The sequence below is a fragment of the Lampris incognitus genome, chromosome 3, assembly GCF_029633865.1.
Source record: "Lampris incognitus isolate fLamInc1 chromosome 3, fLamInc1.hap2, whole genome shotgun sequence".
Classification (NCBI taxonomy): domain Eukaryota; kingdom Metazoa; phylum Chordata; class Actinopteri; order Lampriformes; family Lampridae; genus Lampris; species Lampris incognitus.
Genome location: NC_079213.1, coordinates 36,351,315 through 36,375,571, shown reverse-complemented (window position 1 = coordinate 36,375,571; position 24,257 = coordinate 36,351,315). Strand labels below are relative to the sequence as shown.

At 48.2% G+C, this 24,257-nt stretch overlaps 2 protein-coding genes across 3 annotated transcripts in view; both read left to right on the top strand.

Moving 5' to 3' along the window:
* Positions 1-20,177, top strand: part of lrp6 (low density lipoprotein receptor-related protein 6) — a 115,782-nt gene extending 95,605 nt beyond the window's left edge. Inside the window, exons 11-23 of the mRNA XM_056276283.1 lie at positions 1,915-2,099; positions 3,305-3,631; positions 4,465-4,667; positions 4,787-4,995; positions 7,393-7,583; positions 11,067-11,276; positions 11,358-11,483; positions 12,167-12,403; positions 12,544-12,654; positions 12,773-13,003; positions 13,111-13,247; positions 15,320-15,417; positions 15,985-20,177. Of these exons, the coding sequence (XP_056132258.1) occupies positions 1,915-2,099; positions 3,305-3,631; positions 4,465-4,667; positions 4,787-4,995; positions 7,393-7,583; positions 11,067-11,276; positions 11,358-11,483; positions 12,167-12,403; positions 12,544-12,654; positions 12,773-13,003; positions 13,111-13,247; positions 15,320-15,417; positions 15,985-16,285 (2,566 nt within the window). The 3' untranslated portion in view covers positions 16,286-20,177. The remainder of the gene's footprint in view (positions 1-1,914; positions 2,100-3,304; positions 3,632-4,464; positions 4,668-4,786; positions 4,996-7,392; positions 7,584-11,066; positions 11,277-11,357; positions 11,484-12,166; positions 12,404-12,543; positions 12,655-12,772; positions 13,004-13,110; positions 13,248-15,319; positions 15,418-15,984) is intronic.
* A 470-nt stretch (positions 20,178-20,647) lies between these two features.
* Positions 20,648-24,257, top strand: part of tbk1 (TANK-binding kinase 1) — a 29,378-nt gene continuing 25,768 nt past the window's right edge. Inside the window, exon 1 of one of the 2 annotated variants that reach the window (XM_056275590.1) lies at positions 20,648-20,679. The gene's annotated coding sequence lies outside the window, so the exon portion shown is untranslated. The other variant, XM_056275589.1, reaches the window with a different exon arrangement.

Sequence of the window (24,257 nt, the reverse complement as noted above, 5' to 3'; positions counted from 1 at the left end):
ATGAGAAGATGAAGTTCTTTTCCCTCTGACAGGCACAGGCCTGTGATGGCTCTGTTAAAGGTGGACTTCCACGCCCAGTAATTCTCTGGCTTGTCATCGAAAATGGTCAACCCTGAGGTCACCAACTGGCTCCATGCAAGAAACCTGACGAGGTCATTGGTGGTGGAGGTGTCAGGGGTGCCTGGGCTGACCGCTCTGTTCTGGTTATGATTAGGATCACTGAGGGGTCGTTGGTTGATCTCTCTTGTCCGCTCCTCCGTTGTTCTGCCAGAGTGGCTCCATTTTTATGGGAAGGGGTCTGTAGAGTGGGATGGATGTAGCAGGCTACTGGGTGTGACTTGTGACTTGGAGCTCATGATAAGGTGAGGCATATGAGCTGAATGGGTTGGACTTCAGGCTGGCTTGGTCCAGTACATAGTGTTCTGTACGCTGAAGTCGTGTCTGGGGTGAGAGATGATTAGAGGCTCTACTGCTACGTGATTGATGGTCTTGGTCCCTCAAACCTGTCTCCAGTATTTCTGCTTCAATCCATGCAGCGTCCATTTCCTTTTCTACTTGAAGAGCCTCTAGGGTGGCTTCTATGCGGACCTTTTCCACTGCTAGGTCAGCTTCCAGACGGGCCTTCTGTAGTTTAAGTTCCATCTCCCTCTGAGCATAGGCCATCTTGGAGATACCTGCCTCAGTCTAGGCTCGTGCTTTGGTGATGGCAAGTGATGATTTGGAACTACTTGATGATTTGGAGGAACAAGAATGCAATGAGTGGAGGTCCTCTTCTGTGGCACATCCTTCTAGCACTTTAGCATGTGCGCCTCCTGCCATGGTGAGAGATATGTGGGCTGGCTGAAGTGAGGACATCAGGGGAGGGTGTCGTGGAGGCTTGCTCAATGCCTGTATGGCGGTCCTTCAGTCTCTTATCCAGCCGCTCCCTTCTTACAGCTTGATTATATGCTGTTTTTTCACTCTACTGGTCTCGGAGCATCTGAGCAATAACCCAACTATCCAGTCAGCTAAACTCCTCGGCAATCAATCATTTCAGGAGGTGGAGTGAAGTTTATGATGTTTACTTTCCAAAAGGTGAAACTGAAATATACCAACACAATATAACAACGCAGTTACGAAACTGAAGGTACTACAAAGTAAGTACACAAAATGAACACATAAGACAAAGTACAAATACAAATAAGTACAACGTACAAATAAGAGTGCGTCAGTGCACGAAATAAGAGCTGTAGACTAGCCAATATACAGATAGGTATAACGTAGCATACGACTAGCAAATGGGAACATGCTAACACATAGCAAACTAGCACAAACCAACACGGCATAACATACTACAGATAAAACGAAAAATGAATGGGATAGACTTTGTAATGCTTTAGTAAATATAGGCCACATAAACTGAAATACTTACAAACATTGCGTGTATCAAGACGTAAGAATCAAGGATGGAGGATAACCTTTTGCAGCACATACAATGCACTGGTAAGACGGTATAACACTTCCTGATTACAATTTGCTGGTCGCGTAGGAAGTACTTCAAAATAAAACAGAATAAAGGTCTCAACTTAAACAATGACTAACAGAGTCCAGAACAATTATAGTGTGACAGCCCAGAGGTAAGTGACAACAGCACACAGAGGAGCGCTGGGTGTAATGTGTCGGCTGATAGATCCGGGTCACACACGCAGATATTCCTGTCACCTTAGTGGGACAGGCGTTGCTCTTCGCCGGCGTGCTTTGTTCGCTGAGCCGTGTGTGTTATGCAGCCTGCCGGCTTTTCAGGACTGCGGCTCACACCCTGGTATCACCGTGGCAGCAGGACAGAGCCTTTATACCGCTACACACACACAAGACTGACCTCATGGAGGCGTTATCTCACAATCACTTCTTAACACGTTTTATTGTCTCCAACAGTTTCATGTACTGGACTGAATGGGGCGGGAAGCCGAAGATTGACCGAGCAGCCATGGACGGGACGGGCCGTATCACCCTGGTGCCTGATGTGGGCCGAGCCAACGGGCTGACGATAGACTACGCTGAACGCCGTCTTTATTGGACAGACCTGGACACAACGTTAATTGAATCCTCTAACATGCTAGGTGAATATTACTGATGGTGGCGTGTCACAAGAGAGCCGCGTCACAATAACTGGGTTTGAATTCCAATGTAGGCTTTCGTATTTACATGTTTTATAGTAGTCTCCAAATTGCACATTAGAAATACTAAATTAAGTGCGTCCGGGTAGCGTGGCAGTCTATTCTGTTGCCTGCCAACACGTGGATCATCAGTTCGAATCCCCGTGTTACCTCTGGCTTGGTCGGGCGTCCCTTCAGACACAATTGGCCGTGTCTGCGTGTCGGAAGCCGGATGTGGGTATGTGTCCTGGTTGCTGCACTAGCGCCCCCTCTGGTCGGTCAGGGCACCTGTTCAGGGGGAGGGGCAACTGGGGGGAATAGGGTGATCCTCCCATGCGCTACATCCCCCTGGTGAAACTCCTCACTGTCAGGTGAAAAGAAGCGGCTGGTGACTCCACATGTATCAGAGGAGACGTGGTAGTCTGCAGCCCTCCCCAGATCGGCAGAGGGGATGGAGCAGTGACCGGGGTGGCTTGGAGGAGTGAGGTAATTGGCTGGGCACAACTGGGGAGAAAAGGGGGGGGGGACCCCCCAAAAAAACAAAGAAATACGGAATGAAGATAGTAAAGGTTAAGCAAAGTTGCATCACACTTTGTTTATGAGCTGCACTGCTGCTGCTATCCTGTGCACACCTGTGCAGTGCTGCTGTCCTGTGCACACCTGTGCAGTGGGTGTCTCATCACACCGACTCACAGCAACACGCTCCATGTATATATGTGGTGACACAAGTCGGGCGTATTCCTAAAAAAATGTGTAGTTGTTGTGTAAGGATAAATACATACTTTAAAAGGATGTTATCGGCCTGCTGAAACAAACCAGTTGTACTAATGCTCTGAAAATGATGTCCTGAAATGTACCCCTACGGTTGATGGATGCAAACCAGGCCCAGAATGTTCCTCACAGAAAACTCTAAAAATGATACTGCTATTAGGCCGAGGCTAAGCACACGCTTGCACAGTTCTTGCAACAGTACCAATTTTGTGTGCAGAGAAAATACCCTCAGCCTTGGCACAGAATGATAGTACAAACAGAAAATAGCCATGGCCTGGCAGATGTATCCTGTGCAAGGTTCTTTGTTTCTCTCCTTTTTCAACACTCTTCCCTCTTTACCTGTCTTTCTTTCTCTCCACCAACCAACGCTGTGGTCATCTGTCTTGTTCATGTCCCAGGCCAGGAACGTGAGGTCATAGCAGATGATTTACCTCATCCCTTCGGCCTGACGCAGTACCAGGACTACATTTACTGGACTGACTGGAGCCAGCGGAGCATCGAGCGTGCCAACAAGACCAGTGGGCAGAACCGCACTATCATCCAAGGCCACCTGGACTATGTGATGGACATCCTGGTGTTTCACTCGTCCAGGCAGGGTGGCTGGAATGCCTGCGCCTCCACCAATGGCCACTGCTCCCACCTCTGCCTGGCTGTGCCCATCAGTAGCTTTGTCTGCGGCTGCCCTGCGCACTTCTCCCTCAACTATGACAACAAGACCTGCAGTGGTGAGACAGACCCGCCGGTTCATGTCTACATGGGCATGTATTTAACACTGCACACACACATATCTTCATATTTAGACCCTGTCGTTTAGATACGAAATGAGAGTTTGTCACCTGAAACTCAAACCCAGACAGGATTGGCCACATCTGAGGCAAAAACAGCTAGAGGGCTGTAGGTGCACGACAAGCCAGCCTGTCAGTCGCTCCTCTCTAGAAGGCTGTCGGTGCACGACAGGCCAGCCTGTCAGTCGCTCCTCTCCAGCTCCCAGATTGAAAGCAGTTGATCTCTGGAGTATGAGAACGAGCAGCGGGTATTTTCTTTTTACACTATTTGTGGTTCCCTCCTCGGTTGCCAACTTGGCACAGAGCTGGAAACTGATGCCCAGTTTAAGACTAGCTCCCTCCCTCCGTGTGTGTGTGTGTCTCTGACATGGTAAACTTTTTTATTTTTTTTGTCGCTTGGCCAGAGGCACTCCAGAAGGAGACGGCCTTAACTCAATATGTGTGCACTGGGTTATGAAGGAGACGCTGCTTGTGCGCATTTTAGTAGCGCTGGTATTGTCGGAGGTTTGACAACCCTAACACAGGCTGGGCCTTCTCAGGTTTCAGTCACAACACTACCGCTTAGTACAGCGGTACCAGCTCGACTTGAGCGGTTCCTCTTGAGTTAGAAAATGTGTTTACTGAAATAAGGAGCAGTTCATGATAGCATGACACGACTTAATGCTGCACTATGTGCTCTCTTCCCACCGTGCTGCCCACCCACCACGCTGCCCACCCACCACGCTGTGCCATTCCTTACCTTTTCAAATATACTTCTGTCTTCTTTATTGCAGCCCCTACATCCTTCCTGCTGTTCAGCCAGAAGACTGCCATCAACCGCATGGTGATCGATGAGCAGCAGAGTCCTGACATCATCCTGCCTATCCATGGGCTGAGGAACGTGCGGGCTATCGACTATGATCCGCTAGACAAGCAGCTGTACTGGATCGACTCCAAGCAGAACGTCATCCGCCGCGCACAGGAGGATGGCAACCAGGTAACCAACGTCTTCATCATGACCTACTGCCTTTCACCATGGGGATGAAGAGCAGATTAGAGAGAAAGGACTTACTGATGCTGGCGTAATGAATGTGCTGACTTGATGTGTTCCTTCAGAGCATGACGGTGGTGTCGAGCTCGGGGGGGCACAGCCTGGGCTTGCAGCCGTATGACCTGAGCATCGACATTTACAGCCGCTTCATCTACTGGACCAGTGAGGTTACCAACGTCATCAACATCACCCGCACCGATGGCAGCCGCGTGGGCGTGGTGCTGAGAGGGGAACCCGACAAACCCAGGGCCATTGTTGTCAACCCAGAGAGGGGGTCAGTAGATTTATATCTCACAGTAGATTCACATATCCGTTGCTTTACGTTCCATGAGTTTTAAAGATGGTGTCATTTGAATTGAGTTGAGGCGATTCAATTCAAAACTTTGCTGCAGACTCAGGGTCCATAACAAAGACAAGGTAAAAAATGTTTTTTTTTTAAAAAAACAAGGGAAGAAAGAATAAAGCTATAAAAGATAAGAACCATGGGTAGAAGATAAACCCTAGACAATACATAAAGTAAACACAATAAAACAACATGAAAAGAACAAGTCAGTGTCTTATAAGAAGGCAGCTATAGCAGTGCTCCCACTGCCGGGACTGGTAGCGTGTGGCACTGAATCTTATATCAATTAAACTCCCCCCCACCCCCCCTTTCTCCCCAATTTTACTGGGCCAATTACCCCTCTTCCGAGCCATCCCGGTCGCTGCTCCGCCCCCTCTGCCGATCCGGGGAGGGCTGCAGACTACCACCTGCCTCCTCTGATACATGTGGAGTCACCAGCTGCTTCTTTTCACCTGACAGTGAGGAGTTTCACCAGGGGGATGTAACACGTGGGAGGATCACACTATTCCCCCCAGTTCCCCCTCCCCCCCCCGAATAGGCGCCCCAACTGACCAGAGAAGGTGCTAGTGCAGCAACCAGGACACATACCCACATCCGGCTTCCCAGCCGTAGACATGGCCAATTGTGTTTTTAGGGACGCCCGACCAAGCCGCAGTTAACACGGGGATTCCAACAGGCGATCCCCATGTTGGTAGGCAACGGAATAGACTACTGCACTGCCCAGACGCCCTATAATAGTTAAACTGTTGATGATTACATTATCAGAGTCACTGAGCCGGCAAATAAATTCATACGTAAGATTTCTTAGAAGAGCCTTAAAGGTATTGACTCCTGCAGCCGCAAACATCTCACTTTCACTACACCATGTAGGTCTTTTTAGTAGTCTTCTCATAGCATCATTATAAGCTACTCGAAGCCTTGCTTTTTTGTAGTTTGACCACAGGTGTGCTATTGATGAAACTGGTGTAATTGTCAATTTAGAATTAAGGTTTCATGGCCTAAGAGAAGATGCACTAGTGTGTTTAGTCTTGATGCATCCAGGTAAGAAAGTCAAAGAAGGCTGAATCATCTGGGTACAACCAGATGAACTGATGTTGTACCAGATGTTATACCCAGATGTTGTACCAGATGTTGTCCCAGTTGAACTGGTGTTGTCCCAGATGAACTGGTGTTGTACCAGATGTTGTACCACATGAACTGGTTATGTCCCAGATGTTGTCCCAGATGAACTGATGTACCAGATATTGTCCCAGATGTTGTACCAGATGTTGTACCAGATGAACTGTTTGTGTCCCAGATGTTGTCCCAGATGAATTGGTGTTGTACCAGATGTTGTACCAGATGAACTGGTTGTGTCCCAGATGTTGTACCAGATGTTGTACCAGATGAACTGGTGTTGAACCAGATGTTGTACCAGATGAACTGATGCAACCTTCTTTGGTAGTGCATTTAGTGTTTCACTTCAGTTGGTATCTTATTTGTCAGCGTGCTCGTTCTTTACTATTGATTCATTACTATGATTACTATGTGATTCATACTTTACTATGTGATTCATTACTATGATTACTATGTGATTCGTACTTTACTATGTGGTTCATTACTATGATTACTATGTGATTCGTACTTTACTATGTGATTCATTACTATGATTACTATGTGATTCATACTTTACTATGTGATTCATTACTATGATTACTATGTGACTCATACTTTACTATGTGATTCATACCGAAGGATGAGATGGCCACAAGTTTACATGCATCTTATTTCATCCCTTTTAGAACAAGTACGTTTTTAACTTTTGCTTTGCTCAGTCTTTTTTCTGTTTTGCCTCCACCGTAACTAGAGGTAATCCATTGTAATTTGAGATAGTCTAGTAGTAGCAGAAGTCGTGGTTCTGATCTCACAGTAATTTGTTCCTCTCTGTCATTCATTTATGCTCATGAGTGTCCTAAAGCCGTACCATGCCAAGAAGCTTGTTTCGAACCAAAATTGTAGGATTTTCTTTGGAGCGGCTCTAAGACGGTAATCTCCAGGTCATTGTGTGGTTTTTGCAGTGAAGTCAGCAGATGTTCTGGTGCTCTCAGTGGCTGGGATGGGAAGCACGGTCATTCAGGAACATCCACAGCAGACCTCTGGCCAAGGCAGCCTTCCCTCAGGACTACATAGATCACTTGAATGTAGCAAACCTTGGTCTCACATGGAAGAGCAGTTGTATTTTCAGAAACTATTGAGATGAGGAAGTGAGCGTATTGCGAATGCTCAAGGTGACGTGGTTGGCAGGAATCATGTGACATCACCACGGGGTCTGTCTCTCTCTGCCGACAGGTATATGTACTTCACCAACCTGTTGGAGCGCTCCCCTAAGATCGAGCGAGCGGCGCTGGACGGCACAGAGCGGGAGGTGTTGTTCTTCAGCGGTCTGGGCAAGCCCGTGGCTTTGGCCATCGACAACGAGGTGGGCAAGCTCTTCTGGGTGGACTCGGACCTGCGGCGCATCGAAAGCAGCGACCTCTCAGGTAAGGCTCTCCAGGATCCTCGCTGTTAAGTGGGGAATGGAACGTCGGCGAGCTCGTGCACAGTAACCATTTAATAAGCAGCTGCACACGTACAGTTAACAGAGCATTTACATACATGTTTATAAGCACTGACGAGAGGGCAGCGTTAACGCAGCCTGTTAGAGGCCAGCTATGTGGTCGACTGAACGCCCCCATGGCCTGTTAGAGGCCAGCTATGTGGTCGACCGAATGCCCCCATGACCTGTTAGAGGCCAGCTATGTGGTCGACTGAACGCCCCCATGGCCTGTTTGAGGCCAGCTATGTGGTCGACTGAACACCCCCACGGCCTGTTAGAGGCCAGCTATGTGGTCGACTGAACGCCCCCATGGCCTGTTAGAGGCCAGCTATGTGGTCGACTGAATGCTCCCATGGTCTAAGACCCGTATGCTAGAGAGGGCATACATCTGTGTTGAACAGAGGGCTGTCGTGATATACCGGTATTGACGATACCATGATATTTAAAAAATTAAATATTGGACGCCCAGGTAGTGTAGTGGTCTATTCCGTTGCCTACCAACACGGGGATCGCCGGTTCGAATCCCCGTGTTACCTCCGGCTTGGTCGGGCGTCCCCACAGACACAATTGGCCGTGTCTGCGGGTGGGAAGCTGGATGTGGGTATGTGTCCTGATTGCTGCACTAGCGCCTCCTCTGGTCGGTCAGGGCACCTGTTCAGGGGGGAGGGGGAACTGGGGGGAATAGTGTGATCCTCCCACTCGCTACGTCCCCCTGGTGAAACTCCTCACTGTCAGGTGAAAAGAAGCAGCTGGCGACTCCACATGTATGGGAGGATGCATGTGGTAGTCTGCAGTCCTCCCCAGATCAGCCTAGGGGGTGGAGCAGCGACCGGGATGACTTGGAAGAGTGGAGTGATTGGGCGGGTGCAGTTGGGGAGAAAAAGGGGGGGGGATCCCCCCCAAAATTATTATGGATATCATGTTAATAATACACATATGATATCGTGTAAATAATGCAGGACCTCTTAAATCATTTCCGTTTCTTTCTCTTATTGCTTTGTCTCCCCCCACCCCACACACACACACACACACCTGCTGTGAAGCAGTAACTAGCTAGCTACTACCACAGTGTGTGGCTACTACTGCCATGCAGAATCCCATCATGAAAAATGGGAAGAGGAGAATAGTACATACGGTCATGGTCGGTAGACATTAAATCACAGAGTATATCAGAGGTCAGCTGTCAGCTGTGGTCTCACACACAAACCCCTGTCCTGCCCCCCCCCCCCCCGCAAGAGGTTTTGTTTCAGATGCTAGGCCTTGTGGATCTTCTGTTTATCAGTTCATCTGGTTGCCTTTTTTTTTTCTCTCCCCAATTGCATCCGGCCAATTACCCCACTCTTCCGAGCTGTCCCAGTCGCTGCTCCACCCCCTCTGCTGATCCGGGGAGGGCTGCAGACTAGCACATATCTCCTCCCATACATGTGGAGTCACCAGCCGCTTCTTTTCACCTGACAGTGAGGAGTTTCACCAGGCGGACGTAGCGCGTGGGAGGATCACTCTATTCCCCCCAGTTCCCCCTCCCCCTTGAACAGGCGCCCCGACTGACCAGAGGAGGCGCTAGTGCAGCAACCAGGACACATACCCACATCTGGCTTCCCACCCGCAGACACGGCCAGTTGTGTCTGTAGCGATGCCCGACCAAGCTGGAGGCAACACGGGGATTCGAACCAGCGATCCCCGTGTGGTTGCCTTTTTAAATTAAATTAAATTCAATTAAATCCATAAAGTGTAACTATTATTTTTGTACGCTTTTGTACAGTTATGGTTACAGACTCTCTCTCTCCACCTCCCTACACTAATATTTTGAGTGTAATTCATTTGCCAAAACAGACAAAACACACAGTAAACAAAGTTAAAGATGAATTTGACTTTTTAAGTTTTTTCAAATGTTCTTTCGATATTGCGATGATGTCATCATGGTGAATGGTTTAGGCCAGGATAATGGTGTCGTGGGATCTGATATGGTGGCAGCCCTGGTTGGATGTACTGACAGTGTGCGGTGAGAGGCAGGGAGCAGTTGTGCGAACCCTGACAGGGGAAGGCCGTGTCTGAACAGACACCGGGGAGCATTGTGCCTTGCACGGAGGAGTTGGCCCACAGCCCTGTGCTAAGCACATTCCAATGATTCTGTAGTGCCCCACGCAGGAAGAAAGGAATGCAAACCCTCCATAAGAGCCATGGGAAAGAAGGAATTGTGGGGGGCTGCAAAGCAAACACCAGGCCATCAAACTGCCAGACAGGAGGTTTCCTCATTCTTAGGATCCTTCTCCATGTTTAATGCGGAGGAGGCAGACGCTCTGAGGCGTGTGCCGGACCCTACCCCTCCCCTCCTCTTTGATTTCCTGCAGGGTAACAGCATTAGGCTTTGCTAAAATTAGGTGGAAAGGAGCCTGCGTTGGCACTGACCTCCCGTGGCAGATGCTGTCATCCCCTTCAAGGAGTTCAGTTTGGTAACAATTACTTCAGCACTCGGGGCGACACTGTAATAAAACTCGGCCTGTGTCATGGTGATGGCTTTGTTAGTGTGAAGTACTGCCGTGCATTGGTGATTTGTGTAATACAGTCGTCGTCTCTCACTGTCAGCTCTTCAGAGCTCGAGACTGATCTCTGAAACAGTACTCTGACTGTATTTTACACATGAACACCAAGGTTGTCAAGACAGCTCCCGAGCCAAGACCATAGGCCACACTAGAATGTGCCCATCCGTTAGTAGCCTGTCATCTAGCAGTTTAAAATTCAACTATTTTGGGCGGCCGGGTGGCGTAGCGGTCTATTCCGTTGCCTGCCAACACGGGGATTGCCGGTTCAGTTCCCCGTGTAACCTCCGGCTTGGTCGGGCGTCCCTACAGACACAATTGGCCGTGTCTGTGGGTGGGAAGCTGGATGTGGGTGTGTGTCCTGGTTGCTGCACTAGCGCCTCCTCTGGTTGGTCGGGGCGCCTGTTTGGGAAGGAGGGGGAACTGGGGGGAATAGTGTGATCATTCCACGCGCTACGTCCCCCTGGCGAAACTCCTCACTGTCAGGTGAAAAGAAGCGGCTGGCAACTCCACAATGTATGGGAGGAGGCATGTGGTAGTCTGCAGCCCTCCCCGGATCAGCAGAGGGAGTGGAGCAGTGACCGGGACGGCTCAGAAGAGTGGGGTAAGTGGCCGGGTACATTTGGGGAGAAAAAGGGGAGAATCAAAAAAAAAAATCAAGTATTGAACTCCAGCAACTAAAGTTCAGCTAGAAAGGATGCATTCTACTCTGGTCTTTTTCATTCAGTTTCTACTCTCTTTCTAGATGAAGCACGGCTCATTTGTACTTGGCATCCCTTTCCCCCCTGCTTCCTCTCCTTCTGTCTAACCCCTCAGTTTGCTACCTGTTTTGTATCCTTACTTCCTGAGCCCTACAACCCTGTTTCTCCCTGACCCTCTTTGTTCAGGAGCCAACCGTATGGTGATTGAAGACTCCAACATTCTTCAGCCGGTGGGCCTGACTGTGTTTGGTGATCATCTCTACTGGATAGACAGACAGCAGCAGATGATCGAGCGGATTGACAAGACCACGCGAGAGGGGCGCACAAAGATCCAAGCACGCATTGCTTACCTCAGTGACATTCACGCTGTACACGAGCTGGACATGAGAGAATACAGTAAGTAACTGCTCCTCTGGCCGCTCCGTCACACATCCTGGCTGCGTCATATTTCAAGCCCGTCTCTCTCTTTTCCGTTAGGTAAACACCCCTGCACCTGGGACAATGGTGGTTGCTCCCACATCTGCATTGTGAAGGGGGATGGAACTACCCGTTGTTCCTGCCCTGTTCATCTCGTACTGCTGCAGGATGAACTCTCCTGTGGAGGTTGGTTATGTTAGTCACAGTACAATACCTACTCAACTTCATTGTTTGAACTTGTCCGTAAACCCACTGCTGAACGGGGGCATCCGGGTAGCGTGGTGGTCTATTCCGTTACCTCCCAACACGGGGATCGCTGGATCACATCCCCGTGTTACCTCCGGCTTGGTCGGGCATCCCTACAGACACTATTGGCCATGTCTGTGGTTGGGAATGTGGGTATGTGTCCTGGTCGCTGCAGTAGCGCCTCCTCTGGTGGGTCGGGACGCCTGTTAGGGGGGGAGGGGGAACTGGGGGGAATAGTGTGATCCTCCCACGTGCTACACCCTCTGGTGAAACTCCTCACTGTCAGGTGAAAAGAAGCGGCTGGTGACTCCTCATGTATGGGAGGAGGCATGTGGTAGTCTGCAGCCCTCCCCAGATCAGCAGAGGGGGTGGAGCAGCGACCGGGACGACTTGGAAGAGTGGGGTAATTGGCTGGATACAATTGGGAAGAAAAAGAGAAAAAGGAAAGAAAAGAAAAAACCCTACTGCTGAACAGCACACTACTTTTGTGGTTTAATTACAGTTCTGAGGTTCTGGTCAGTATTCTACTAATTGTCAGAACCCAGTGTGTTAAATCTGATTGTCATCATACCAGTTTTTTCCTCTTTTCATCATGCTCACCTTGTCCTCGGGTCGTCCCTCAGAGCCCCCCACATGTTCTCCGGAGATGTTTTCCTGCATGTCCGGTGAGGTGGACTGTATCCCGCAGTCATGGCGCTGTGACGGCTACCCTGAGTGCGACGACGGCAGTGATGAAGAGGAGTGTCCGGTGTGTTCCGACACAGAGTTCCAGTGCGATAGTAGACAGTGTGTGGAGCTGAGTCTTCGCTGCAATGGGGAGATCAACTGCCAGGACCGATCTGACGAGAACAAGTGTGAAGGTGGGAGAGACAGATGAGCAGTTTACAGATGCTTAAAGTGCCTTTGTGTGACATAATGATGCATTTCTAATAAACGTCACAGTCCAAATATGGATGACTGAGAGAGAAGAACCCAGTGTAAACTTTGCTCTTTTGTTCAGTTCAATGCCCCCCTGACCAGTTCAGCTGCTCCAACGGCCAGTGTATAGGAAAACATAAGAAGTGTGACCACAACATGGACTGCACTGACAACTCCGATGAGATCGGCTGCTGTAAGTCTCAAGGACCATTTGCATCGCATTTTGCAACCATCACTGAGTCTGCCGATGTGGCACCAAACCAAAATAATTAGTTGTGGTTTAACAGTACTCTTATTCTTGTGCTTTTCAGATCCCACAGAGGAGCCCTCACCTCAACCCTCTAATACAATTGGCTCCATTGTGGGTGTGGTCATGACGCTGTTCGTGGTGGGAGCTGTGTATTTCGTGTGCCAGCGTGTGCTGTGCCCCCAGATGAAAGATGACGGGGAGACGGTAACAAATGACTTTGTCGTTCATGGACCTTCGTCTGTCCCTTTAGGATACGTACCACACCCAAGCTCACTGTCCGGCTCGCTGCCAGGTAGGTGAAAGAACTAATGAAACATTTCAGCCACCAATGGAGAATAACAACAACCTGCTGTTTGAGGATGAGTAATACTAAGCTTGGCCTCAAACTTGTCCATGCAGGCATGTCCAGAGGAAAGTCCGTGATTGGCTCCCTCAGTATCATGGGTGGCAGCAGTGGTCCTCCGTACGACCGTGCCCATGTCACAGGAGCCTCATCCAGCAGCTCCTCGAGTACTAAAGGCACTTACTTCCCACCAGTGAGTTACACACATTTACACTAACTAACGGCCCCACTATAGACTGGTAAAGTTCACGTGCTTTCTGGAGGTTGCACCATGGTCCAAAAAAGAAACGGTCCCTCCATGTGGACGTGCAGTGTTACCTTAAAGTGACTGAATTCCTCTGTAGTTTTGCAGAATAACTATTCAGTCTTTTTCCTGGTCCAGTTTGAACTATGGTGTTTAACTGCCCCCTTTTCTAGTCAACTAGCCTACTGTAAGATCCCTCCGTGCAGCTTTGACTACTGCCGAGCTGTTTTGTATACAATACGATACGACTTTGTCAGTTTGTACTGGAATTCATTTTGCATCCTTCGGCATTTCCGTTCAAGAGATTTACACTCAGATTAAACATACGGTTACACATATGACACTTATCATAGATGTACAAAACACATCAAACAGTCATGACAATGATACACATCAGGTTATATCCTCTAGCTCAGACCTCGGTTAGCAGCACACTGGGTTTGGTTTAGCGGCAGAATTGACTGATGTAAACAAGAATTCTTCAGCCTGTTGCGTTTAAACTGAGGGACACTAAATCGTCCAGCAGATGTTGGTGTTCTCCATTTAAAACATGCAAGGAGTCAGAGGAGGTCCTGTTAACAAGTCTGAGCATGCTCTTGATGTTAGTTACTTGAAAGGAGTGTATAACAGGTTGGAAAATAATCTTCGCACAAATTTGGATTTGAAATTTGCGCGATTCAAAGCTTGAATTAAATTTTTATTTCACTTATTTAATTTAATTTATTTTTATTTTATTTATTTTAATTATTTCGTTTCATTTATTTTTTATTTCATTTATTTTTATTATTTACTTTATGTGTTATTATTTTGTTATTATTTATCTAAATTGGAGAAATTCCTTAAATTAAATAATTTCATTTATTTTTATTGTTTCGTTTATTTTATTATTTTGATATTATTTATTTCAATTGGAGAAATTCCTTAAAAATGAAATAGATTTTATTTATTATTTCGTTTCTTTTCTTTTCATTTCATTTATTTTTATCATTTCAATTCATTTATTTTGTTATTATTTTGTTATTATTTAAATTGGAGAAATAACTTAAAAAATTAAATAAATTTAATTTAGTTCAAGCCTATCGTTACAATTAAGTCTAGATTTAATTATTTCTAGACTAATAAAACGTTTAGGTTGTCAGGGCCCGCTTAAAAAGTTATGAGCCTCTATTTTGATGTTCTGGTGAAACAGCTGATATAGCTGGCTCACACTCACCATGAAACTAATTATCTTATCAGATGTTTGTTTCTTCCAGATGGCATCACAGTCAATAACTTGATTATCAATCAAGTAAAGAATTCAGGCATAAAATAAAGAACATGTTCCTTTTACTCAGTACTTCTTCATATAAAAAGGTTGAAAATATAGAAAATGGATACACCGATATTTTCCACAAGAAACTTTTTTTTTTGACGGTTAAAACTCAAATTTTCAAAATAAAATTTAATTAATCAACAAATTACTATTGGTGTCAGAACCATTCGACCCAGATGTGCAAGAACAAGTCAAAATCTGTATCAGTGGGCGTCCGGGTATCGTAGCAGCTTATTCTGTTGCCTACCAACACGGGGATCGCTGGTTTGAATAATCCCTGTGTTACCTCCGGCTTGGTCAGGCGTCCCTACAGACACAGTTGGCTGTGTTGGAAGGTGGGAAGCCGGATGTGGGTATGTGTCCTGGTCGCTGCACTAGCGCCTCCTCTGGTCAATCAGGGCGCCTGTTCAGGAGGGAGGGGAAACTGGGGGGAATAGCGTGATCCTCCCACGCACTACATCCCCCTGGTGAAACTCCTCACTGTCAGGTGAAAAGAAGCGGCTGGTGATTCCACATGTATGGGAGGAGGCATGTGGTAGTCTGCAGCCCTCCCCAGATCAGCAGAGGGGGTGGCGCAGCGACCGGGATGGCTCGGAAGAGTGGGGTAATTGGCCAAGTACAATTGGGGAGAAAAAGGGGGGGGAATCCCAAAAATAAATAAATAAACCTGTATTGTGAGATGGAAAACCTAATGCTGTTCTTTCCCCAGATTCTGAACCCTCCTCCATCGCCTGCCACGGTCCGTTCCCAGTACACCATGGAGTTTGGCTACTCGTCCAACAGTCCCTCCACACACCGCTCTTACAGGTACGTCACAAAAACACTGAGGCGCACGGCATTAGTGTGCAAGATGACTACTTTTGTTGTCAGTTTGAAGTTGTGTTCTCAGTGTGGTTGAAGTCCTGAGAGTCAGTAAGGAAACTATTGCTTTTTCCCGTGTGTATTTAAAGGAGTACCAGAGAAATCTGTCTGGTTTTGAAATGTAATCAAAGTGCAGGATTGCAGTCTGCCGCGCTGTAAATTGGAGAAATTCCTTAAGCACATGCTAACACTTAAAACAATCCTGTTCTGTACACAGGGACCCAGTTTCAAAGAGACTCGCTTCCCTTTGTTTACCCTCTGTGTGCATGGAGAGCTAGCACAGCTTTCATTGATTTGAAAACACTCGTGGGGAGGAGGAGGTCTTATTTGAAAACACTCGTGGAGAGGAGGAGGTCTGCAGAGCTTAGTGTTGCTTTTCATCTTGATCAGATGTACTTGCAGAGAGGAGAAAGTGCTTGATGCCTGACGAAAGTTGAAGACATGAGAATAGGTCCTGGGTGCCGTCTATTGAGTTTCCTTAACATTCTCTCTTTCCTTTCTCTACCGACACAGCTACAGGCCCTACACCTACCGCCACTTCGCCCCTCCCACCACCCCCTGCAGCACAGACGTGTGCGACAGCGACTGCACTCCCGGACGCCGCGCCCTGCCCAAATCCAGCATCTTCGCCAAGGGCTACACCAGCGACCTCAACTATGACTCGGAGCCGTTCCCCCCGCCCCCGACCCCCCGCAGTCAGTACCTGTCAGCGGAAGAGAACTATGAGAGCTGCCCGCCATCGCCGTACACGGAGCGCAGCTACTCCCATCACCTCTACCCCCCGCCCCCGTCCCCATGCACAGACTCCTCGTGAGCCAAACACCCCTCAGCCGTTGGCCTGCCCTCTCCCCAAACACACAGATTTGTGCCCCCTTCACTGTAAATACCAATTGTGCATATTACGAGTGTAAAAGTACAAAAGAGACACGTTATGTTCAGGGGAGAGGTGGAAACTGAAGGGGCCGGGCACATGTACATTACAACAACAAAAATATGGAGGAAAAAAAGAGAAAATGGGAGCTTGTAAAAGAGCTGCAGAACATTTGTACATTAAAAAGAGAAAAGCATATTTATATATTTTCTATACAGTGTTTACTGATAATGCCATAGAGGTTTGTATTAAGAAATTTGTACATTTTTAAGAGAAGGTTTTATTAAAATCATCACAAATATACGTTGCCTTAAACCAGGAGAGGAGCAAATTAAACCTTCCTACAAGGCTGAAGGACACAAAGCACACGGAAAAAAGGACGATGAGACTAATCTGATGCCAAATATGAAAAAAAGAAACATTACCATTTGCTGAACACTACTAAAAGGGTGAGAGGGTAGTTTGTGGAAAAGGGAAGAGCTCCATCTGGCGGTCACTCCTGGGTGCTGCATCTGTGTGGTTCTGTAGAACGGGCGGCCATTTTGTCAGCGCAGGAGCTGCCCCGCACAGCAGGTTAAGGAGTGGCTCGGATGGGCCTTCTCTTCAGCAGCAAAGTAATGTGGTACTGGGTCTTTTCTTTTACCTCCATCATTTACAGTGTGGTTTTGTGGGGTCTTGTCTGTATCCTTTTGCTACGGGGTTGTAGATGTGAGCCATTCGCTGGACCACACAAACCAAACAGAAGCTCCGATCTGAAGCAGTAACACTAAGGCACATATTTATTAGAGAACTTCTGCCTCCACCCATTTGCTGGCGCTCCGGTAGCCACTAGCGGCTGTCACGAGGCAGCTGAACCGTTCCAGGCGTGGTCCGGAGCCCCCTGACAGGAAGCGTCCGGGGCGGGGGGCAGGTCCATGTGCGATGGCTCACATCTTCAATTGACAGCTGACATACAGATGGGCTGTCAGCCGAACCGGAGGCTGTGTTTGTGGTTTCCTTGCTGAGCATGGCGGTGCCTGCCTGCGGCTGAAGGCGGCCCCGGCTGGGTGGAGCGAGGCCCGGAGCACATGGGTCACGTCTCCACTCACTGCTTTTCCCGGTCCGAACCCTTTTGCCCTGCGTTGTTTTATGGCCCCGGCGGAAGTCGGAGGAGGAAACTCCTTCCTCCCCCTGACAAGAAGTTACTCGTGCCTGACCAGTTACACAACTTCATATCATTTTACTTCAGTTTTTTAACTAAGGAACTCCAGTGCCCACTAAATGCATAGTATTTTTGTACCACATGTTGTGTAGATAACGTATTTATAAGCTATATAGAAAAATCATTGTAAATCTATCCATTGAATTCTTGCAGTACTTTCTTTCATTCCGTCTTTTTGATATGCCTCATTATATTTTTCTACAGAATATCACTTCAGAATATGGTGACAATCTCAGACCGGTCAGTCCACTCGGAGACCACATCCAGGTTCTCCCGCGCTTGTGTGGGGGTCCGTACGCGCGAGCTGTCACGAGGCAGCTGGTGCTGAAGGACTACCTAGTCGGAGCGCCCTCGGGCGGACTCCGCGACCTCCTCGCCGAGTTTAGGTGTGAAGTCGTGGCCTTGTTGTAGGAGTGAAGACCGAGCTGAACCCCGGTGGAGGGAGGCCCTCGGTGGAGGCTGTAGGCAGGGCGACGTGAGGCGGCCTCCATCCGGCCGCCTTCACCCTCGTGTCAGCGGTCTCTTGTAAACCTGTGCTCGTCCTGTGTTGTGATGTCCAGAAATATATTTTTCGAAGGCAACTCGGTGCATTGTGTAAGCTGTTTGTCCAGGAGGGTTGTGTTACTGAGTATTGATTTGGCATTCCTGCCCTTCATCAGATGGTCATTTGGGGAAGGGTGTGTGTTCTTCAGAAGTCACAAGACCGATCATGAAAGATTAGTGTTGTTTTGTCTCAACATGGTCCCACTTTTTAACGGTTTCTTCACGTAGCTTTTTGCCCCACGTTAAAATTCCCCGCAGTGAAGAAATGTACACCAGCATGAAAGTGAAGAAACGCTAATGTTTACGTCCACTTTACCTTTAACTGTGTGTGTCCTGAAAGGTTCGAACCCGTCACTTGGTGTGCGGATGTGGCAGGAGGCTAACGAACATGTGTTGGGAAGATGACTCTCGTTTTGTGCCCCCTGCTCCGTGTCTGCGGTTCTGTTCAGAATGTCATTTACAGTGTCCTGCGGTTCTGTTCTGAACACTATTTACAGTGTCTGCGGTTCTGTTCTGAACACTATTTACAGTGTCTGTGGTTCTGTTAAGAACATTATTTACAGTGTCTGTGGTTCTGTTCAGAACATTATTTACAGTGTCTGCGGTTCTGTTCTGAACATCATTTACAGTGTCTGGTTCTGTTCAGAACATTATTTACAGTGCTGTGGTTCTGTTCTGAACGTCATTTACAGTGTCTGGTTCTGTTCTGGACGTCATTTACAGTGTCTGCGGTTCTGTTCTGGACGTCATTTACAGTGTCTGCGGTTCTGCGGTTTTGTTTTGCCCAGATGGACGTGCTGGTTTTGTTGCGTTGGTCCACACGAGGCCACGGTCTTGAGCAGAAACTCAGATGTTGATGCACGTGGAAATCTAACCACCACGTGATACCAAGTGCACGTCATAGATGAGTGCACTGCTACTTCCTGCAGCCTCCGTGTGTTGAGGTGTGGCGGTCTTGTGTCTGTGTGTAAACCAGCCCACAGCAGCCTCTGGTGCAGCCGAGCAGCCTCTGGTACAGCCCAGAGCCGCCTCTGGTGCAGCCGAGCAGCCTCTGGTACAGCCGAGCAGCCTCTGGTACAGCACAGAGTAGCCTCTGGTGCAGCCGAGCAGCCTCTGGTACAGCCCAGAGCCGCCTCTGGTGCAGCCCAGAGCAGCCTCTGGTACAGCCCAGAGCCGCCTCTGGTGCAGTCGAGCAGCCTCTGGTGCAGCCGCCCACCCACCAGTGTATGTGGACGTGCATGTTTCAGGCCCCCCAGATTGTTGTTCACTGTGCCCCATGAATCAATGTCCGAAGAGGTTTTCATTCTCTAACTGCACTTTACAGTACTTTTGCTGATTTCCGGTACAGTATCTACCATGTTGTCATGCAGCTGAAATAGAATTTAGTAAGGCTGGAAGGTGTGCGTGCATGCGTATGAAAGGAAGACTGGTTGGCTCAGGCAGGCAGGAGAGAAGGTTTTGCACCGCAGTGAACCGGAGGCAACCGGGTGCGTTGCCGCTCAGGATGGAGACGGGTGAGCCCAGACTTCTCACACCACCAGAAAGCTGCACATGAACGTCACTGCTGGTGTTCTGGCCCAGCACCTTCCTCTGGGTCAACATGTTCTGACGTTTTGAGTTTTGCGATGTTTCAAACTTTGTCTCAAATGCCTGTTATGTTGAACTGGAAAGTGATGTACATTGTACAGATTACAATGAAAGTGTTGCAAAACAAAGGTCAAAGGAAGTTGTTTTTATTGTAAACATTTATTCATCTGAGTGGAATTGCTGAGCGGAGTCATTTGGTCAAACACACAAAAAGAAGCACTTTTGTCTCCATGTGTAGAGGTCCACGGTTGAGCTGGTTTGTTGTTTTTGAAATCTTGTCGTCCATCCGCTCAGATAACAATGATGCTTTGCAAGGATGCGTTTCAAGATGACCAGCCTTGGTTAGTCATAAATCCCACTAAACCTAGTTTATACATTACGTGTAAATCAATACACAAGCTGGACCTGTGCAGCCCTTCAGCTTCCACTGTGAGCTGCTTGCTGTAACAGATGAATTTCTGAGTGTTTGTTTTGCTTTTAAATATACCATTGAAATGTACTCTTTCATTGTTGTCCTCATCATGGAGTGGCACATGGGGGGGGGTGAGTTCCAGTAACTTTGAACATAAACCTAATTTATTTGACCTTAATATGGTTTTGATGGTATAACATTCCACAAGTCAGGATGATGCAGTATGAGACACGATAAGCACCTGGTTCTGGACGATACGCGATCTAAGGAGACGGTCCAGTTGGTACAAGTGGTGCAGCTGTGTTGGCTCTGGGTCACACTGGAGGTGGCCATTTCTTTGAAACTACTGCAAAGAAACTATTAAAAGTAGACACACGGATAAAACGCAGCCATAAGACGTGTTTCCGAGCTTCTCCCCACCGGAAGCTGTCCGCGACGAGCCGCAGTGGTTCAAAAAATTGAATGCGCAACAGACGCGCAAGAGTGACGCATGTTTTGTGATGGAGTACGTTTAGCCCCGCCCCTCCTATACTCTGTTCTGATTGGAGCGCTGTGGCCATGTGACCAGAACACAGCGGAAGAGGAATCGGCAGGGTGAGGAAATAAACAAAATAAAAATATTTGCTCTGTGATCGAGTGAATAAGGGGGAATCGTACTCGTTTGGCCTCGGCGTCACATCTGTCGGAACGCAGTTTAAATGTGTAGCCGACCAGCCAGCGGTTCTGTTGCACTGCACTCCATGTAGTTCAGCTCCAGCCCGGGTTCTGTTTAGTTCCGATTTCTTCATCGCTTGCCTGGGAAAAGGTGAAATTATTTTACCCCTCAAACTCACCGCTACTTATCTAGCTAATTACCGCTACTTATCTAGCTAGTTGCCGCTGGTTCTCACAGGAAGTGTGGTCCGCCTGTGATAAGCGGTCAGGTCGAGCTTTTTTCTAACTAGCTGAAGACTCGTGTTTTGGTTATTTAACTTGGTCTTCGCTATACGTCATGACGTAGGTGGGTGGACATGTCTCGGGTGTTAAAGTCGTTGTATAAAGTTATCGTCAAACGAATAACAGGCGACGCAGACCTTGTTAAATACACGAAAGATGGTGAGGGGGAACCTTAGCTTCAGCGGGACGTTGCTATAAAATTGCATTCCTCGGGGCCCAGGAGGGAATTCCCCGCTTGACATCATGTAAATTGGGGACCAAGAAGGCTCCAGTAAACAGTCTGTCAGACGCCCAGTTTGAAGTTGTGCTGTGGTGAGAATGGCACCGGATTTTAAATGTGCAGCATTATGTTTGCATGGTGAAATGCGTGACTGCCAGCTATGATGCCATGGAGCAGGAGTCGGCAACCTTTTGGATGTCCTGTGCTACTTAAAAAAAATTTTCTTTAAAAAATCACAGACCCGAATGCCAGTTCATTTTCATAATAAGCATTTATCTATTTATTTATTTACTGCTGCTGCTGCTGCTGCTTGTCTCCCCGTCTAGACTCCGCATGCCAAGAGATCTACGCTACACACACACATGCACACGCACACTCATCGTCATCGTCATCGGCGGTCACTCGAAGCTAGTATGTCTATCCTCACCGTTGTGTTGTCTACTTGTGGGTCTTCAGATGGCTGTAAAGGCCGATCCGCGAGCCACATACTTTGGTGCCATGTGGACAGTGGAAAGTGGTGGTGCTTGAGCCTTTTTCTAAGATCTCAGCTGGGATCCCATCTGGACCATGGCCTTGTTGTTCTTAAGGCTCCCGATGGCATCTTGAACCTCTGTCATGGTGGGAGCTTCCCCAATGTCTTCTCTGATGGGCCTCTGGAGAATGTGGCTGGCAATATCTGGTTCAGCTGTGCTGTTGCGGTTGAGGAGTTCCTGGAAGTGCTCCCTCCATCGGGCGTTAATGGACTCGTTGTCCTTCAGCAGCTCCTGCCCGTCCTTTGAGCGTAGGGGGTTTAAGCCGTGGTTGCTTGGACCATAGATGGCCTTAGTAGTGCTGAAAAAGCCTTTGGTGTCACCCAAGTCTGCCAGTCACTGGATTTCCAGAGCCTTTTCTGTCCACCAAGAGTTCTTAAGCTCTGTCACCCATCTCTGGATGTCTGCCTTGGCTCTGGAGTGAACCACTCTTTTAGCCTTGCAGGTTACATCATTTTGCTTGGCATGAAAGGCTTTCCTTTTCTTGGAGATGAGCTGTTCTATCTCTGTTTCATTCTCATCAAACCAGTCCTGGTGTTTTCTGGACTTGTACCCAAGGGTGGTTTTGCAGGTTGTCGAGGATGGTAGATTTGAGCAGGGTCTAGCGCTTCTTAATGTCATCAGGATATTCCTGGTGGAGGGTTTCCCCAAGAGAGGCCTGAAGTTGGTGCTGGGTGGCAGTTTCATTCAGGTTTTCAAGGTTCAGTCTTAGCTGGATCTGCTTCTTTTGAACCCTCCGCTTCCTCTTGAGTTTGATGGACATCGTGGAGTGAATGAGGTGATGATCTGTCCAGCAGTCATCTGCATCGATCATGGCCCTCGTGATGTTCAGGTCACGGCGGACCCTGGTTCATACAATGACGTAGAAATGCCACTGTTTGGAGCGGTGGTGTCTCCAAGATGCCTTAAATTTGTTTTTTTGTTGTTTTTTTTTTCTGGTAAAACAGTGTTAGTGACGGTGAGGTCGTACTGAGCACATTTGCTAAGAAGCAGAAATCCATTGGAGTTGATGTTCCCGATGCCTTCTTTTTCTATAGTGCCCTTGCAGAGGTGTTGATCCTGGCCAACCCTGGTGTTGAAGTCTCCTAGGAGAATAATCAGGAGACCTCTTCCTCTGCAGACCTCCTCCTCTAAAGTAGGGGCATAGGCAATCACAACTGTTGCCATCTGGTTGTTGGCAAGCACCAGACAGATGGTCATGAGATGCTCACTGATCCCCACAGGACGTTTAGACAGGTGGCGGATGATCTGGTCCCTGATGGCAAATCCAACACCATGGATCCTGGGCTCATCAGCAGTTTTTCCTTTCCATAAGAATGTGTAGCCACCCTTCTCCTTCAGTTGTTCTTTGTCTGCCTGTCGGGTTTCAGAAAGGGCAGCTATGTCAATCCGGCCTCTCTTCAGTTCTCTAGAGATGATCGCGGTTCTCCTCTCTGTTCTGTCACTGGTTGCACTGTCCATCAGTTTGTGCACATTCCAGGCTCCAAAGGTCATGTTTCTGTGTTTCTGACCACATGTGGTGAGCTCTCTGGATGCAGTAATCCAGTCAGGAGGTTTGAGGCAGGCTATTTTTAGGGCACATTTTCTAACCCCTTCCCCAGGTGGGGTAAGCAGAGTGGATTCTAAAGAGGACTGCTCAGTCATGGTTGCAGATACCAAAGGGCTTTTCATTCCAAGAGCCCAGCAATCAAGCCCCCACCGCCTGATGTGCCGGCTCATGACTAGGGGCTTCCAGATCTCACAATCCTGCCCCCGTTGCCACTTGCCAGTCGCCATAGGACTTAATCTGGGATGTTAGGGTGGATTCCCTTTATGGAGGATGCCTGTGCGTGACTTTGTTTAACATGGGGAGACTGGTACACAGACAGCCACCACAAGGTCCTTGACAAATCTGGATCAGGATCTAGTGGTATGGAGTCCAAGACGACTGGGGGCCCATTTCTGCTGCAGCCATTGTGATGATTCCCTGAAGTCAGCCGTCACCCTCTGCTTGTTCCACCATTGAGGTCTTGGTTGGATTGCTCTTTATCAGGGACCTCCCCCTTGACCTTACCGCCATGGGTGACCCTACCAGGAGCATGGCTCCCCATGGGTGGCCCTACCAGGAGCATAGCTCCAGACGGCATTGCTGTCAGAATCTCAGGACCACGCAAACTTCTCCACCACGACAAGGTGACAGTCTATGGAGAAGACACACACACACTATTATTTGTGCAAATGTATGAACATTACTAGGGCAAAAAAAGAAAGTTAATTCAGTCTTACTGATTCAGTGCAACCGTTGTTTGTCGCATTATCTGGTAACTACTGCTAGACATAGAACGTCATTTAAATCTACACCCTGTCAAGAGCTGCGCTGAATACCGACGCATCTTTCAGTGCAGGCATGTGCTGGTGTCGTATGTTTTCAGCATGTGTGTGATGCATCTCTACAATTCTCACAGAAACTGACATTTCTTTGGTCCTGTTGATGATCGTGTCTTTGT